The sequence below is a fragment of the Siphateles boraxobius genome, unplaced genomic scaffold (assembly GCF_051911475.1).
Source record: "Siphateles boraxobius isolate OS27281-9 unplaced genomic scaffold, OSU_SipBor_1 33, whole genome shotgun sequence".
Lineage (NCBI taxonomy): Eukaryota > Metazoa > Chordata > Actinopteri > Cypriniformes > Leuciscidae > Siphateles > Siphateles boraxobius.
In genome coordinates, this window is record NW_027508953.1 from 5,748,587 (window position 1) to 5,765,192 (window position 16,606).

Consider the following 16,606-nt stretch of genomic DNA (forward strand, 5'->3'; position numbering starts at 1 on the left):
AAAATAAAGCACTTTGTTGTCTCTATATTTCATGTGAATTAATGCATTAGAGGCAAATATTTGCCCCCTGGAATTGATTTTCAGGAGGAGTTTTTACCCTTATTTTCTAAGCATATATAAGCATGCGGAGTGTTATTTATTTATGACACATTCTTGGACTGAATAAATAAATTAAATAAGAATAATTCAAAATGTTGGCCTATAATGTGTCACAAATCATTCAGTGCTTTGTAAATATTTGTCATTGTGTGAAGCACAAATTGCTGCCTTAAATAAATAAATAAAATAACTTGTATGTTTAAGTCATTTCAACTTAAATTACATTAAACTGACTTACAGACATGAGTTTAATTTTGTATAACTTATCAAAATAAGCGATTTTAAACTTTTTTAATGAGTTAAAGTATTTTAAAAACATGTTTATACAGTGTAGCCTAGGCCTACACAGCTCTCTACTATCATTGCGGAGGATTTTGATCCAGTTTACTGGAAATTATTTATTTATTTTTACCTAACAGCTAGAAACCATTTACTTTGTTTCAGAGACACTAAATTCATTACTTTATAAGACTATGAAATGTTGTAAAAGATAGAACAATGGGGCATTATGGCCCAAGCCATATAATTTCTGACACTGGTGCAAACATTGTGCAGGTAAGGGTTAAAGTTTTTGTACTTCCCACTAAAGCTCCATACAAAACTCACCGTCCTCAACCATGATTCCCAGTATAATTTCTAGTGTGAAACTACATTCACGTATGATAATGTTTGATGTTACAGGAGTAGACATCATTAGAAATATCAAATTTAGCCTATGAATCATCTCAAAAGTCAAATGTCCTGTTTAAATCAACTAAATAAGTTCGTCCTTTAGTTCCCCTCCTCCAGGTACACGCCCTTTCATTTGTCAGAGTCAGGGGCAAAAAAAAAAAACGTTTACGAAAAAAAATCACGGAAGAGATTCGGCAGTGGTTCGAGTCTGACAAGTTTTTTTTTTTTTTTTTTTTTTTGGAGGTAGGGAAGAAAAGGGAAAGATAAAGAGGTTTATTGCAGCTACTGCGAACTGTCAATCCGCTCTGTCCCCATTTTAGGGTAAGTGCTTCAAAATACGTTTCTTTCGCATTACAGATTAATACTAATAACTTACTTAAACAAAAAACTTTGAGTTTTGAACTTGTGAGAGTTTTTGTAAGTGTCAACGCCACGTTTTAGGAACACCCTTTCGACCATCCTCAGCCAGCTGAATCTGAAAACATCTGCCGTTTTCGCTCACAGTAAACGCGTATCTTTACGAATTTACTGAACTATTCTTCTGTGGTTTGAATCGGTGTTAATCGCAGCGTTTTATTAAAACTGTACGCGCCAACAATTACATAATTGATATCAGTGGCTGCTGCTGTTGTATTTGATGGTATTTTAAATGAATCTTAAAATAAATATAATATTGTTAGGCTGTTGTGAAGTTAAATTATTTTACGTTTATTTAAAATTGAATATAATATGCTATTTTAGGATTATTCAGAATTTGATGTCATTTTAAATAAATAGCCTACTATTTTAAATAAAAATGTGAACAATGAAATACTAGCCTATAAAAACATCAAATATAAGTAGGCTATTATATATAGGCTATATAAGATAAATACAATGGTAAATCATATTTATAATATAATTATATTCATATTTGTGTTGTAGATGCTTTAGACAGAGTAGGCTATGACATTTTTAATATTTTGAGCCAACAGTAGGCTAAATCAAGTCCAAGTCAGAAGATTTAACAGAAAAGAGAAGCGTTTAACACAAAAGCTATTTATCGACGCGTGATTTCAGTGTGTAGAAAATAAGAACTACCTGGAGGTTTGTTCCCCACGAGTTTTTATACACTTGCAAAGTTGTTCCTGTGTGAATTTTTCATGGCGCACGCGAGCGGCGGGTATTGTATTAATGTGATCGAGCGCGCGCGTATCACGTTCTCCCGCTTGGAAACGCAAACCTTTCAATCTCGTTTGCGCATTGGAGAGAAACTGTAGAGTGCACGAGTGTCCGTTGTTAAACTGCATACACTGCGTCCCTTTTTCCTTTTTTTTCCATGAGGTTGTTTGCACGGATTTATTTATTCATTTCGTCCAGGAACAGCAAAAGGTCATGTCTGTTTTGGAGAGTCACTTAAGTAGCCTAATGGAAGAGCTCTCTTCATTACTTTTTATTAAGCATCCACGTGCTGTCTGTCTGAGAGAGTTTTGGATTAAAGCTCGAGACGGTCTAGGGTAGCGCGCACGGAATCGCCAGGTCAGGGGCCAAAGGCGTTAATAATTCATAAGACTTGACGACTGGCCCTGGATAGGGTTTTGACCGAGGGTTGAAAGAGTCAATAGGATCAGTGAACGGTGCCTATAGTCACCAGAAATATGATTGTGGAGAGAACGTGTGTAAGTCTTGTGACAACAACACAGCCTTGACTTCAACAGAGTGACGGCCTTTTGATCTAGGGCGCATGTAGACATTGTTTGTACTGTGGATAAGGGCTGACTGGATCCTGACTGTACAATAGGGGTTGTGACTCAACAGTATTTCGCCACTGTACCATTTCAGTTGGGATGCTGCTTTCTGTGTTAATAGGTGCTTATGATAATGCTGTCGAGGTAGGCAGCTCACTAGGTTTTGAGACACAGCCTAGAGAAAGTCACTTATCTTGCTCATTTATAACTAGGCTAATCTTTTTATGACTTAAATATATACACACTGGTTTTATTCTTGTCAAAAAATAATCTCATTAGGTTACATCCACAAAAGGGGGTATTTCAATTTTCAGGGTCAAATCAGGTAAAAAATAGTGGCTAAAGGTAACAACTGTATGTTTTACATAGTTTACATTGGCCTTTTTGGTTAAGGTATACATGAACCAATATTTTTCATATACATTTATATTCTCTAATACAAAGTTTATATTTGTATAGTATGAATGGACATTTTATAGTAGCAGACACTTTTGTAGCATGCAAAATCTTTTTCAAATAGCAATTTTTCAGTCAGACCATTAAAAAAACCTCTTAAAAATCAAAGTTTTAATTGAGGTTTTCATAGTGATGCCATTGGAGAACCATTTTGGGTTCCCCAAAGAATCTTTCAGTGAACAGTTCTTAAAATAAGTTTATTGCTGCATTGTGACATCATTAGCTGAGTGTCTGTGTGCCAAGGAAGTAGAAAACTAGCCTATTTCCTGCACCATTCCACCTGACGCTAGTGTAAAAGAGTCCTTCTCACTTTCGAACAGCCTATGAAACAAGAAACTTTAATATGCGTACTGCGTCATCTCTGTATCTCATTCTCTCTCTCTCTCTCATTAAATTAGGCTAATGGTCATGTTTCTTAATCGCTTACTACCTGTCGATGTGTTATTACTGCTGATAAGGGGAAACTCTGTGTGAATGTACGTCAGCTAATTTGGTGGCATTAGAAACCGTCTCGTATGACAAGCACACCTACACAGATTTCCAACCTGCAAAAACAACCCAAAGGGCTCATTTGCTGACCGCTGGATGTCACTGGTTTTTTTGTACAGCTTTGTTTGTACAGCTATGCAAATGATAAGGTTCCAATCCTCATCTTAACAAGCAAGCCGTAACTTTCTGGTTAAGTCTGAATGACTTGCGTAAAAGAGCAATGAATGGAATTTCAAAAGTTGTGTTTTCTATACCTTTGGGAGACACTTAGTTCTGTTGTTCAAGATTTTATCAATGAAATTAACCTTTTTTTTAATGCATTGAAACATTTGTTCCTGCATTCTGCTGTTCTTATAACAGGATCATTTTATATTATTGGCACTTTTAGAGGTAGTCGACTAACTATTATTATATTTATTAATATTTGTAAATGAGCTTTTATTCTTATACTTATACAGTTTTCATTGTAATTTTGTTATGTTTGTCATTTTTATTAGATTTTGTCATTTTTTTAAGTTTAAAAAAAAATCTGTATAGTTTTGATTACTTTTTATTTCAGTTTTAGTTTTAGTCAATTTAATACTTAAACTTATGTATTTTAGTTAGATGCCAAGGCTACATTTAAAATGTTTAAGTTTAAGTGTTTCGTCAAATATTTATATTTCATTTCAATTCAGCTTTATTTGAATTACAGAAAACGTTTTTTTAATAGTTTTACTTTAAGACTTTACAATAAGTTTCATTTGTTAACATTAGTTAACTACCTTAGTTGACATGAATGATGAATGAACAATACTTCTACAGCATTTATTAATCTTAGTTTATATTCATTTCAACATTTACTAATACGTTATTAAAATCAAAGGTTGTATTTGTTAACATTAGTTAATGCACTGTGAACTAACATGAACAAATAATGAACAGCTCTATTTTTATTAACTAACATTAACAGAGATTAATAAATACTGTAACAAATGAATTGCTCATTGTTAGTTTATGTTAGTTAATACATTAATTAATGAACCTTATTGTAAAGTGTTACCAGTTTTACTTAACAAATAACAACAATACTACAAATGTCTTTACTTATTGTTTCCGCTGCATATATCAAACACCCTTTAATGGAGGTTTTCGGAAAATTACACCAAAATCTGATCTTCATGCCGAACATAGCTGAGTTATGACCGTCTGCACCTCATCAAAGAATCTGAGTAATGCCATCTCCTCATTGAGGCAAGGTGATTGGCTATTGGCATTTCCTTCAAAACATTGTGTAGTGGAATGCAAGAGAGAGTGAACGTGTGCCTGCATAAGTGAAATCTTACACGTGAGAAAAGAGAGGCTGGTCTTGAAAGATAGTAAAAAGCAGGACTAAATTCTTTACATTAAAAAAGGTGTGAAGAGCAAGAGGAACAAACTACAGAAAAAAGGAGTGGTTGAGTGAGTGAGTGAGTGAAAGAAGGGATGTTTGAGCTGTCGGTAATCCCTTGAGAAACATGAAGCCGCTGTGTGGTTTGGTCATCAGTAGATCAGATGACCTATCAAAGATCAGGACAGCCACTGGCGTCTTGCCTCTTTCTTCTCTCTTCCCTTATCTGCAATTGACTGTCAGTTCTAACCCTCAAGATTTCCATTCTCCACACCCTAGTCCACTCTCAGGTACTGTGGCTAGAGTGTTGCCTATAACTTGTTTAAGAGCTTGGCATGTCGCCAACCACCGAATGACACCACTTCTTCTTAGGGTTAGGGTTTGCTCAAAGTATTCAACTTATTTTTACATTACCGTCAATGCATGATGGGGTACAACATTAATATTTGTAATGTCACTTATCAATATATTATTATCTAGATTGAATCTATCTATCTATCTATCTATCTATCTATCTATCTATCTATCTATCTATCTATCTATCTATCTATCTATCTATCTATCTATCTATCTATCGCAATTTCCCTTAGTTAGATTGCTGTTATCAAAGCTCATGTAATTTACTCTTTAAAAACACTTATATATAATTTACAGTTAAATGCACACTACTGTTTAAAAGTGTTTTTTTAAAGGAATTTAATACTTTTATTTAGCAAGGATGCATTACATTGATCAAACATTACTGTAAAGACATCATAATGTTACAAAAGATTTCTGCTTCAAATAAATGCTGTCCTTTTGAACTTTCTCTTAATCTTAGAGTACTGAAAAAATATTAAGCACAACTGTTGAATAATATTAAATAATAATAAGAAATGTTTCTTGAGCATCAAATCAGCATATTAGAATGATTTCTGGAGGATCATGTGACACTGAAGACTGGAGTGATGATGCTGAAAATTCAGCTTGGCATCACAGGAATAAATTACATTTTCAAATATATTAAAAAAGAAAACGGTTATTTAAAATTGTAATATTATTTCGCAATATTAATGTTTATACTGATAAAATAAATGCAGCATTGGTGAGCATAAGGAAATTCTTTCAAAAACAAAACAAAAATCGTAGGCCCTACTTATATTTTGAACAGTAGTGTAATCTATAGCAAATCTAAAAACAAATATTTTCCATGTTTATACTGCACATTATAATGCTGTGATGGCTAAATTCACTTGTAGCATTTAAAATGATTGATTTTTAGTATTTTATTTTTAATTTATTTCAACTAAAAAATTGTACAGGAACATTTTGTTGGTCATATATCGTCCGTCAGCCATCATTTTAATATCCGTGCATCCCTAATGTCAGCTGGCTACTAAATGTTCTTTTCATCTTGTTGTAGAGCGAAAGCAAAGATGGAGGCAGCAATTAAAAACGTGGTGGGTGTCTACCTGAAGTCGTCCAAGGGCAAGGAAAACCTCGGAGGAAAGGAGTTCCAGAGCCTTGTGAAGAACCAACTGAAGAACATTCTGACGGTTAGTAGCTGCGTTCAGTTTTGTTAAATCTAGCAAAACTTTATTTGAAATTTAGCCATCATTCAGTTACCTTATTCGTCTTTCAGTACACTCGATTTTTCCATGGCTACAGGTTGGCCCTGGTCTATTTCTTTTTTGAGCAGTTCCTTATTATCTGGACTTTGATGAGCTGAGCAGAAACCACAAACTTGTGTCCAAATAGTCATTTGCCATGAAGAATGCTGCTGTGTTATTTGCTCCGGTGCCACATTAAATTACAGAGGAAAACTTTTCGTGGTGCTCGTTCATCTCGCACTGTTTGTGCTACGGACATGAATGATACCAGGGTCCGTGCAGATTGTTGTGGAGAAGCTATTAATCTTCTAAACAATCATTGTGCCTGGTGAATAAACTGGTGAAAAAACACTGTAAACTTTCTGTAGATTTATATATTTAAAGTCACCACGAAATCAAAATGGATTTATTTTTTTTCTTCTTTTATTGCAGTTTTTATTAGAAATGATTTATCCGTGTACAATACATCATTATTTTTTAAGCTTCACCTCCCTCATGCAGTTACTATGTTTCCATCACACTGCTTTTATGCGCATTTTGAAGTATCGCATCAGAAACGAGTGATGAAAACACCAATTTTGGAAAAAAAATCCCTTCATTTTGCAAGAAATTTTTTACGCTAGCTTGAGGTGGTTTTTGCGGAAAGTTATTGCGAGTAATGGGAGATGGAAACGCATTTGCCAAATAAATTCTGACGTAGCGAACATTAAAGCCACATGACTAATCCGCTGTTTCCGCTGATGATGTTTTATTTACTGTTGGTTACTAGGTTACCAACACCACCGTCATCATCAGCTCGAACAACTTGATGGAAACGCACCTAATTCGCATTTGTTTGTTTTTTTCGGACTTTGAAAAGATTCACTTCACGTTTGGATGGAAACCCGGCTAGAGACATCTCTTTTTTTTCTGATGTGTTTACCGGCGTGAGGGTGGGACAACCAGTCACTCACATGAGATCGACCAATAGCAAACCAAGAAACATCCAATCAATTCCCAATAGACAAAATCAAGTCCGACCCTACATTTTTTCTTGTTCGAGAAGCCGTTTCACTCGGATATACATCACAATAGTGAAGAAAATACTTAAAAAAAACAATGAGCCTATAGCCTCATTGGCAGCCATCCGACATGTAGCACAATTGCCCTTTGGGTGACCCGAATTCGAAATCCCAACTCTTGGTCTTTTCCCGATCCTGCCCAGACTTATCAGACTTGTAAACACATAGCAACATGCTAAAACCCACGTTTTTTCATGAACAAAAACATCTACATTTTTTACAGAAAGTTTTTAGAATCTATTTTGGATGTTGTATCACTTTCAGCATTTTAAACCGTTTAAATGACAATCAATACAAGCCGCAAACCTGTTGCATGAGTGATTAACATCTGAGGAACTTTGTGTTTAGGACTCAGAGGACAATGATGCAGTTAAAAACATGCGTCAACAGCTTGACAACAACCAGGATGGGAAGGTCGGCTTCCAGGAGTATATGAGTCTGATTGGCTATCTGGCGCAGGCTCTCAGCGACCAGCGTTGTTTGGAAAAAGAAACACAAGCAGAGAGTTCAATCCAGGAGACACAGGCTGAGGCGGCAGCCAATGCACAGGCAGAGCCAAAGGCCGAGCCACAGGCGGCAAAGGAGGCGGAGAAAGAAGACAAGCCAGTAGTCGAGAACCCAGTGGTCGAGAAGCCAGTGGTCGAGAAGGTAGCGGCCGAAGAGCAGAAGCCAAAGGAAGAGAAAAAAACAGATGTGGAACAGGAAGGAGCGAAAGCTGAAGAGAATAAAGCTGAAGAGATCAAAACAGAGGAAGCGTCGTAGGAGCTTGAGGAAGTCGAGATTGTCGCGATTCAAATGCTTCTGTGTTTGTTTTATTCGTCATTTCCATTATTGTGATATTTTACTACATACATTCGAAACCTGACCAATACAATTTTATTACTACAAAGAGGTGTAGCCTTCTTAATAATACTAATTTCTGATTGTATGCAAATTAGTTTATGCCTGTGATTCATTTTTGTAATAATTGTGTGTGTGTGTGTGTGTGTGTGTGTGTGTCGACAGCCGCAAATGTGACAAATGGCCAAAGGGGTGCAATAACTGATCATTATGTCCTTTAGTTTGAGCCAGATTTGTTGTAAGGGTACTGCAACCACTGTGTCCCCTGTCCAATATCTCCACAAAACATCCGTGAATGAAGAACAGACATCGGTTTTATAGCTTACATTTAGGCAATATTAAGTATCCAATATGTTTGTGCCACTTTCTCAGTCGACTTTGGTGCTAGTCGTAAATGTACTATGTATTTTCCAGTGTTGCAGAAGTGTAAAAATAGCACTTTTTCACCTCGCTTTTGTTTAATGAAATGCCCTTCTGCAGGAATTTAACATATTCCGTCGCCATTCAGATGTGGGACTTGCGTTTGTGGCGCACATGGGAACACTATGCAGTCCACATACTATGTTGTTCACATTTCCGGGCCTTGTTTGCATGAGAATAAACAAATTTGCTTTTGAATAATGTAGTTTTCTGGCATGCTTTCTGGCTAACTCTCTCTGACATCCTCCATTAGCTGACTTTCACATGCTGTCCATCTTAGTACTTCGTCTCAAGACCTGGAATATCAGATGCTTAGTGTGCTTATGATAGCTGACGCTCAATAATTAAAAGCCTTTGAGATGGAATCCACACCAGGGGACCCTTGTGGCCCCGCGGGAGCCCCAAGTCATCCCACAGTATTGGTTCACTAAGGTTAGAGCCCTTAAGACAGTTAATAAGATGGAAATAAGAATCGCACTTCAGTAATCACTCGTTCACATAGGCATTCATTCTCTCAAACTTTATTTTAACCATATTCGCCTCCACATATTTAGGCGTTTTTCTTTTGTTTTGTTATGTGTTGGTCTCTAAAGTCGGGATATGGCTTTTACTAAACTGCTTTGCAATGATTAAATGCCTTGAAATCTCTTAAAGACTATATTAACTTAATAATTAACCAGTTTCACTTATATTTTGCACTTTTAAACACATTTAATACATGTGATATGATCACAACTACCATGTTAGCATTTGTTTAGCACATAGCTACCCAGATAACATGGAACATTCTCAGAACTTTGGTTAACATTCTGGCAAGGTTGTGTTAAAGTTATGAACATTATTCCAGTAAAGTTAATAGAACAGAAAGTTGTCTGGTCTTTAATAATGTTCTTAAAACATTGAGAAAACAAAAACATTATCATTCATGGAACTTTTCCCCCCTTGAAAAGTTTAAGCTGGAATTTGATCCAACATTTTTTTGTGTTACTAATTGTTTCAGAATGTTTAGAGAACATTTAAATGTAACTTTCCCATATTTGAAAAATGATAACATGGAACATTCCCTTAACATTCGTATAACCTTTTTAAAACATTAGAGATAGATGGATAGATTCGATCTAGCTAATAATATATTGATTAGTGACATTACAAATATTAATGTTGTATCCCATCATGCATTGACAGTTATGCTAGTCGTGTGCTAGACAACCCATGTGACAAAGGCCTGATGAGGAACCTTATCTTACTGTTCCTTGAATTTTTCACTAATTATCAATGATTCAATGAATTTTGATATCGCATCTAGTGTAAAGTCATGAGACATTTATGAAAGCAATAACATGGAAGAAGAAGAAGAGACATATGCACAGGTACTTTCACTAAATAGTCATTAAACCAGCTTACATAATACATTATACATACTACATTATGCATTATACAGATATGTATAGCCTACATCAGTGAGAAATCCTACGCTGCCTAAAAAGAGCTCATTTAGATCATTCTAATGAGCTCTCGTTTATCTCACGCTGTCATGTATATCCTGGCCATCTAAAACCGTCTGTTTACTTTGGTGTGTCCGACTCCAAATCAGTCGTGTCTGGTTTTGCTAGGCCTCATTAGCATTATAACGTCATCACACCTTATGAAGTCCGGCTAACACTCACGTTTTGACCATGTTGTGTGTTCTGTAAAATTGAACTTCAAGCTTGATGTTAATCCAGTTTTGTCAGTCAAACAGAAGTAGCTCTACCTAGGTAACATAAAACTCTGTCTTTTGAACAAATGCATGAGTTTTTCATTAAGTGTAGCAGCTCAATATTGCTCAACTGACCCCATACTTAATTTTCTATGCTGTATGATTGACCATTCCAGCTACTCAACAATAAAGGACTGTAATGCAAACTCCACTGGCCTGTAGAGTCTTCTTGTGTCGAGTCAACTGGCATGACGGGGTCAAATGGCCCTTATATTTGCAGGTGAACTAAAGGAAGAGAGTATGGGAGGGGTGCCGAAACTGAAGATGCGGGAGATGCTCTTGAGAAAGGAGGGGGCAGAGTGAGTGATATTTAAACCCCAGAGGTTCTCTCTCTCCCCTCATCTGTTCCTCAGCTCTCCGGCTGTCTATCACTATCTCCTGCACTTCATTACAGACAAAGGAAGCTCTCCGTAGGCATTCAGGTAAGACCGACAGCTCAGACGAGAGAAAGGACTCCTTTCTCTCACAGCAGAAAGCTAATTAAAACTTCCGGATTGGATTATCTACTTTTCTGCTATAGTCTTATTCAAATATGTATATAGCTCAGTGCTACTACTGTGAAGTTCTTCTCATAAGATATAGATATATCCATGAATGTATAGTCTTCAAAGTTAGAGTTAAACAGTCAATAACAATTTTATTTGAACATAATTTCCTTTTTATGGATTTTACACTGATCTATCTATCTATCTATCTATCTATCTATCTATCTATCTATCTATCTATCTATCTATCTATCTATCTATCTATCTATCTATCTATCTATCTATCTATCTATCTATCTATCTATCTATCTATCTAGATAGATAGATAGACCTGTAGATATCTAGATATACCTGTATTCTGCTGCACGAATACAGGTAAAGTGAAATGCTTTCCAAAATGGACATTTTAAAACATCCATATACAAATATAATCCAAGAATTTAAGTGTCCCACTTTACCTGTTTTCACTACATGGCAATCCTGAATATATGGTTATGTCATTGATTTTGATTCATTTAAATGTCCTTTTGGGGTCTATATCATCAAATGAGTTAGATTTAGAGTAAAAAGCATGTGTCTTATGTAAATAAATTAATCTCTTCTTCTTTACACGTCAAAGAACGGTCAGTTTCCTTAGTGTCACTAGGTCACTTGGTGTTGCGTTACCATTCTCATCTTGGTTGTCATGGCCTCAGTGTGTCCGTTCTATTCTGATACGGCTAATGAGAATGCGCTTCTTTCCTTCTGTCCTACAAAAAATGTGCCATCATTTCACCTTTTAGCTTAATTTTTTCTATCTTCTGTTGCCTTATAGCCACTTTGTCCTAAAAAGATTCCAGTTTTAATGGCTTTGCGGGACATTAAAACTATTCTGACCTTTCCAGTTAGTGTCCATTTCATGAACAATGGTTCTCGGTTTTAGTTCCTGAGAGCTGTAGAGTTCACCAGTATTTGTTCCAAGTCCGCATGTTGCCATTTGAGCTTCCTAATTAGGCACTCTCTTAGCTTAACTAATTAGTTAAATTAGATGGTGTAGTACTACAAATAAAGAGCTGAGCGCGAAGGCCTCAGAGTAATCCTGTCCAAAGTCTCAATTCAATTATGCTGCTATTTAGTACAGACATGTAAGAAATGGGACAACAATAATGCATTTTACCATTGAATTGATCTTAATCCATTAGTAATCAGTTTTTTCAGTAATCATCTAATACTGTCTTATCCTTCCTTCTTCATTTTACACTATTTATGGTGGTTATGGTTCTCGTGATTATAGTCTACAGAACTCTTTCTTCCTAACTTTGGCCTCTATCCTCAAAATTAACTAATGGATTTGCTTTAGGACAGTTTCAGGTGCGTATTGTGTGTGCTTGCGTCTTCAAGAGAGCCTCGGATTACTTGGAAGAAGCTTCCCTGGGGAACTTGCCAGTAGTTTTATCTTCATTTTGACAGTTTTATGTTTCAATTGTTCTTTTCCATTTGAGAGATGAGGCCCCTGTTACATGAGCAACAGATGATTTAGCTGTGAGCAGGCAAGCGTTCACATACAACTAATGAGTGTTTAAGACAGAATTCTAGAACAATTGATCTAATCATGATTTGGATGTACTCTTAAAAATCCAGGTTCCAAAGTTGTTTTTTTGCAGTGACACCAATTGAAGAAACATTTTTGGTTCCCCAAAGAACCTTTTAGTGAACAGTTCTTAAATGAACCATTATTTCTTAGTCTAAAGATCATTTTAATAATTAAAATAACCTTTTTCCACTATAAAGAACCTTCTGTGCAATTGAAAGATTCATGGATGTAAAAGGTTCTTCTTGGGTAACCATTAAAGAACCCGTATTTTTAACGGTTTATGTCTCTAATAAAGTGCCAAAACTTCAGAACCACAGTACTTAGAGGTCTAACGTAACCTCTCTGTGTATCTGTGACATCAAAATGGCATGCTAAGTTGGTTTCTAGAAAACCAAAACATAGCAGTTAAGCATCCTGAAGCAAAACATTCAGCCTTCCATCAGTACTTTTGCCAAATGCTGTTCATGCTCTTTCTCGTCTTCTGTTGCACCTCATCAATGACTGTGTCTGTTTCTACATGCGCAGTAGCTTGCTGAACCCGGAGAGAGAAGATCCAAGATGCCACGCTCAAAGTGTGATGTGTAAGAATGTTGCTTTTTGAGTGACAAACCCCTAATCAGAACCTCTAATTTTCCTCTAAATCAAATAAACCCCCCAAAACAGTAAGGATATTATCTCAAACAAATGATTGAGAGAACATTGTTTTCACCCATAGTCCAAAACGTGTGTTTGTGCCAGCATTGATTGAGCCAAAGCTCCGCCCATGCTAGTCATGTGACCATACATGCAGCAGGGTCTAGCGAGGGGCGCGTCATGTCGTTGTATCTAACCTTTGACCTTTTTAACCACCTTGCAGAATGTCCAAAGAACCAAGCTCCAACTTGGAAAGCGCCATGCAGATGCTCATCAAGACTTTTCATAAGTATTCCGGGAAGGAAGGAGACAAATTCACGCTCAGCCGAGGGGAACTAAGGGAACTTCTGACGGAGGAGCTGGGAAATTATCTCGGGGTGAGAATAATTATGCACGATTAAAAAACTTTTGCATCTTATTTTACTTTCATATACTGGCAAAATTCAAAGCCAAAAAAAACAAAGAAGATTATAACCAAAAAAGAGGGCGGGGCTTGATTTTATCCTTCAGGATTTGATTGGATCATGCAAAGTGGGTGTTCCAAATCAGAATGGAAGCATGGGTTTGGAAGGGAGAGGTTGAAAAAGTTACAAAGACAAAAACAAAATTATGTCTGGATTATTATGCACCAATTTTAACATGTATTAAGAAATTAATTAGTGAATAAATAAATTTTTCAATTTAGTATTGATTTTTTTTCATAACACACACACACACACACACACACACACACACACACACACACACACACACACACACACACACACACACACACACACACACACACACACACACACACACACACACACACCCACATTGTTCAAATCTTTCCACATTAATTCTTCACAACTGGAAAACAGATTACTTTAAATACCTACTAAAAGGAAGGAAACATAACCTGTTACACAAGCTCAGATTTGCATTTACTGCAAGTTACAGAAACGCCCATATGATAACTTTTTACAGATTCAATGACCCTGCAATTATGTCTCATGCAAACTTCATGTATGTGATTCAGCTTCTGGCTCTTTCAACTGAAGTGCACATACATTCCCTGTCATTAACATTCCTATGAGTTCCTATGAGAGAATAGGAGTTCCGCCTACTACACACTTTGCCATAATAATTTCTACTCAACTTAAAAGAGTTTTTAGGATTTCAAAATGAAATTATCACCACATATTGTCACTTTCGCCCCATTTGGATTTCACTTTTACACATATTTAGCACATTTATATATATTTTATGAAAAAAAAAAAAGTACCAGGACATTAATCGTTGAATTTACAGACATTTAATTTAACCCTTTAATTCTAATTCTAAAAAACGAGTGAAACTCTTCATATTAACACAGTACATAGGTCCCAGTAATGGATAGTAACTGATTCCATGTAATCTGGATTTCTTGAGATTCCAAAAATGAAGTACTTGTCATTAGATTATATTATGTTTTAAAAAGCTCGTAATCAGATTACATTTACTTTTTTATTGATTACTTTTTACATATAATTCACATGAATGTTTATGTAACATTTTTTGGATTCAAATATTTATTAGCTTTTCACCAACTCAAGAACCCTGCAGTTCCTTCACAAACCCTAATTTGGGAAACCCTGATGTAATGCAATGTTTAATGGACTTCAAGTCGTTGATAAAGAATGGAATATATTTGCATTCTCTTTGTATTTTCATTTCAATATGGTACAAATTTTCCTATTCAATCCAATGTGAAAAACAAGTTAGGTCCAAAAGTAGTCAAATTACACCACCAAAAATGTAATCTAATAGATTACAAACAATTTTAGAAAACAATTCTCGTCATGTAATTTGTAATATGTAACAAACTACAATTTGTAAGTAATCTACCCAGCACTGATTAAGCCCTAATCTTACAGACGTTCATTATAGTGTTTTGATACTCACTTTAAACTTTATTGTGTCTTCCCACAGAACGCTCAAGATAAAGATGCGGTGGAACGAGTGATGAATGACCTGGATTCCAATAACGACGGCGAGGTGGACTTCACCGAGTTCATCATCCTCATGGGGGCGCTGACCGTGGCCTGCAACGACTTCTTCCTGGACAGCCCGGCGCCCAAAAAGCCCGATGGCAAGGACGATGCGGCTACAACAGAGGAAAAGAAAGAGTAATGAGCAAATGCTTCAAAAACAGGGAGAGAAAACAGAGAGAAGTATTAGTAGGTTGCATGGTTGAGAACAAGAGAGTGCACAAGTTTCATCCATTTCTTTAATCAGGACCGACAAACCTAGTTCCTGGAGGAGATTTCTCTGCTTTTATAATTCAACCCAAGCTGTTAATATACTTTTAAAGCAAAACTGACAAACCCAAAAGGCAAAGACTTGGGGGTTTGACAGAAACACACATCAGAGCAACTATTTTTTTCTAGCTAATGAGAAGTTCTTGAGTATAAGGCGTTTAAAAGTCTTGCAGGATGGGTGCCTTCTGTTTCATATGAGAACACGTGACCACAGACATCATATATGGCTATATAGAGTCTGTTTTTGGATGAAGATATAGCAGCAAAGTGTATTACGAGTGCAATCAGTGGCTACTTACTTGTAAGTGTCAAAGCTTGTTTAGAGAGAATGGGATTGGAAATAGTGTGTTATGGACAGTTATGAATGCTCATTTTTAATAATTCTGAACTGTGACTTTGACAAACAGATGTAGAGGGATTTATACTTACATCTTACATGATGATGTAATTATAAGTACCCTTTACCCTTGACAGCAAGCAATATTTCATCTACTTCATGGTTACCATAAATTCTGAACAGTGTTCATGATCTATGAATCTAATAATTCAGTGCTGAAGGTGTGAACTTGGTTTGTCTCTTTCTTTGCATCTATTTTTTAGCCTATTTTTATTTAATAATCAATATGTATCTTCTTAATTATAATAAACATGCAACTGACCTCCATGCATTCGTCTCATGTTGTTTTTGTACAGTGATTCTTCATTTTTATAAACATTTATCATATTGGATGTAACTGTTATGATTATTAATAAGTTATCTCTCTGATTAGTATAGTTTAGTTTACTAGAGCAGTGGCCGGTTGCATAAACTGCTTAGACTAGTCTTAAAAGTCAGTTTCATAAAAAGGTATATTCGTCTAATTTAAATCCGAAAATTAAGACTCATTGCTAGTTGGTCAGATTAGTTCTTAAGACACAGTCTTTACTTTTTTCAAATTGTTATTGTTAATTTACTTCTTTTTTTTTTTTAGATTTCAAATACAAATGAATAAATGTGTTTTGTTTTTTATTCACACACACCAAATTTGATAATATTATATAGTTATTTAAGCCGGGGACACACCGATTTTGAATTTAATTTGATACTTACGACTGATCATGTCCAAAAGCACGGTCAGTCGGTGTTCGGTGTTTAAAATCTGCTCCAGTCGTTGA

The 16,606-nt window shown here is 35.8% G+C and overlaps 3 protein-coding genes across 5 annotated transcripts in view; all 3 read left to right on the top strand.

Moving 5' to 3' along the window:
- prcc (proline rich mitotic checkpoint control factor) overlaps positions 1-4,996 on the top strand; it is a 42,730-nt gene extending 37,734 nt beyond the window's left edge. Inside the window, exon 6 of the mRNA XM_077195193.1 lies at positions 4,867-4,996. Within this exon, the coding sequence (XP_077051308.1) occupies positions 4,867-4,887 (21 nt within the window). The 3' untranslated portion in view covers positions 4,888-4,996. The remainder of the gene's footprint in view (positions 1-4,866) is intronic.
- On the top strand, positions 726-10,627 carry s100u (S100 calcium binding protein U). The gene is made up of 3 exons (XM_077195204.1): positions 726-1,092; positions 6,215-6,347; positions 7,811-10,627. The coding sequence occupies exons 2-3, from the start codon at positions 6,228-6,230 to the stop codon at positions 8,222-8,224; spliced, it is 534 nt and encodes a 177-aa protein (XP_077051319.1). The 5' UTR covers positions 726-1,092; positions 6,215-6,227; the 3' UTR covers positions 8,225-10,627.
- Positions 10,628-10,717: 90 nt separating this feature from the next.
- On the top strand, positions 10,718-16,115 carry s100s (S100 calcium binding protein S). 3 transcript variants are annotated; one of them, XM_077195205.1, is made up of 4 exons: positions 10,718-10,903; positions 13,065-13,120; positions 13,396-13,549; positions 15,123-16,115. In XM_077195205.1, exons 2-4 carry the CDS (start codon positions 13,098-13,100, stop codon positions 15,321-15,323), a joined length of 378 nt encoding a protein of 125 aa, XP_077051320.1. In that variant the 5' UTR covers positions 10,718-10,903; positions 13,065-13,097; the 3' UTR covers positions 15,324-16,115. The 3 variants fall into 3 exon arrangements, with proteins under 3 accessions (XP_077051320.1, XP_077051322.1, XP_077051321.1); XM_077195207.1 differs by lacking the exon at positions 13,065-13,120 and having other exon boundaries at positions 10,722-10,903; XM_077195206.1 differs by lacking the exon at positions 10,718-10,903 and having other exon boundaries at positions 12,971-13,120.
- The last annotated feature ends 491 nt before the right edge of the window (positions 16,116-16,606 follow it).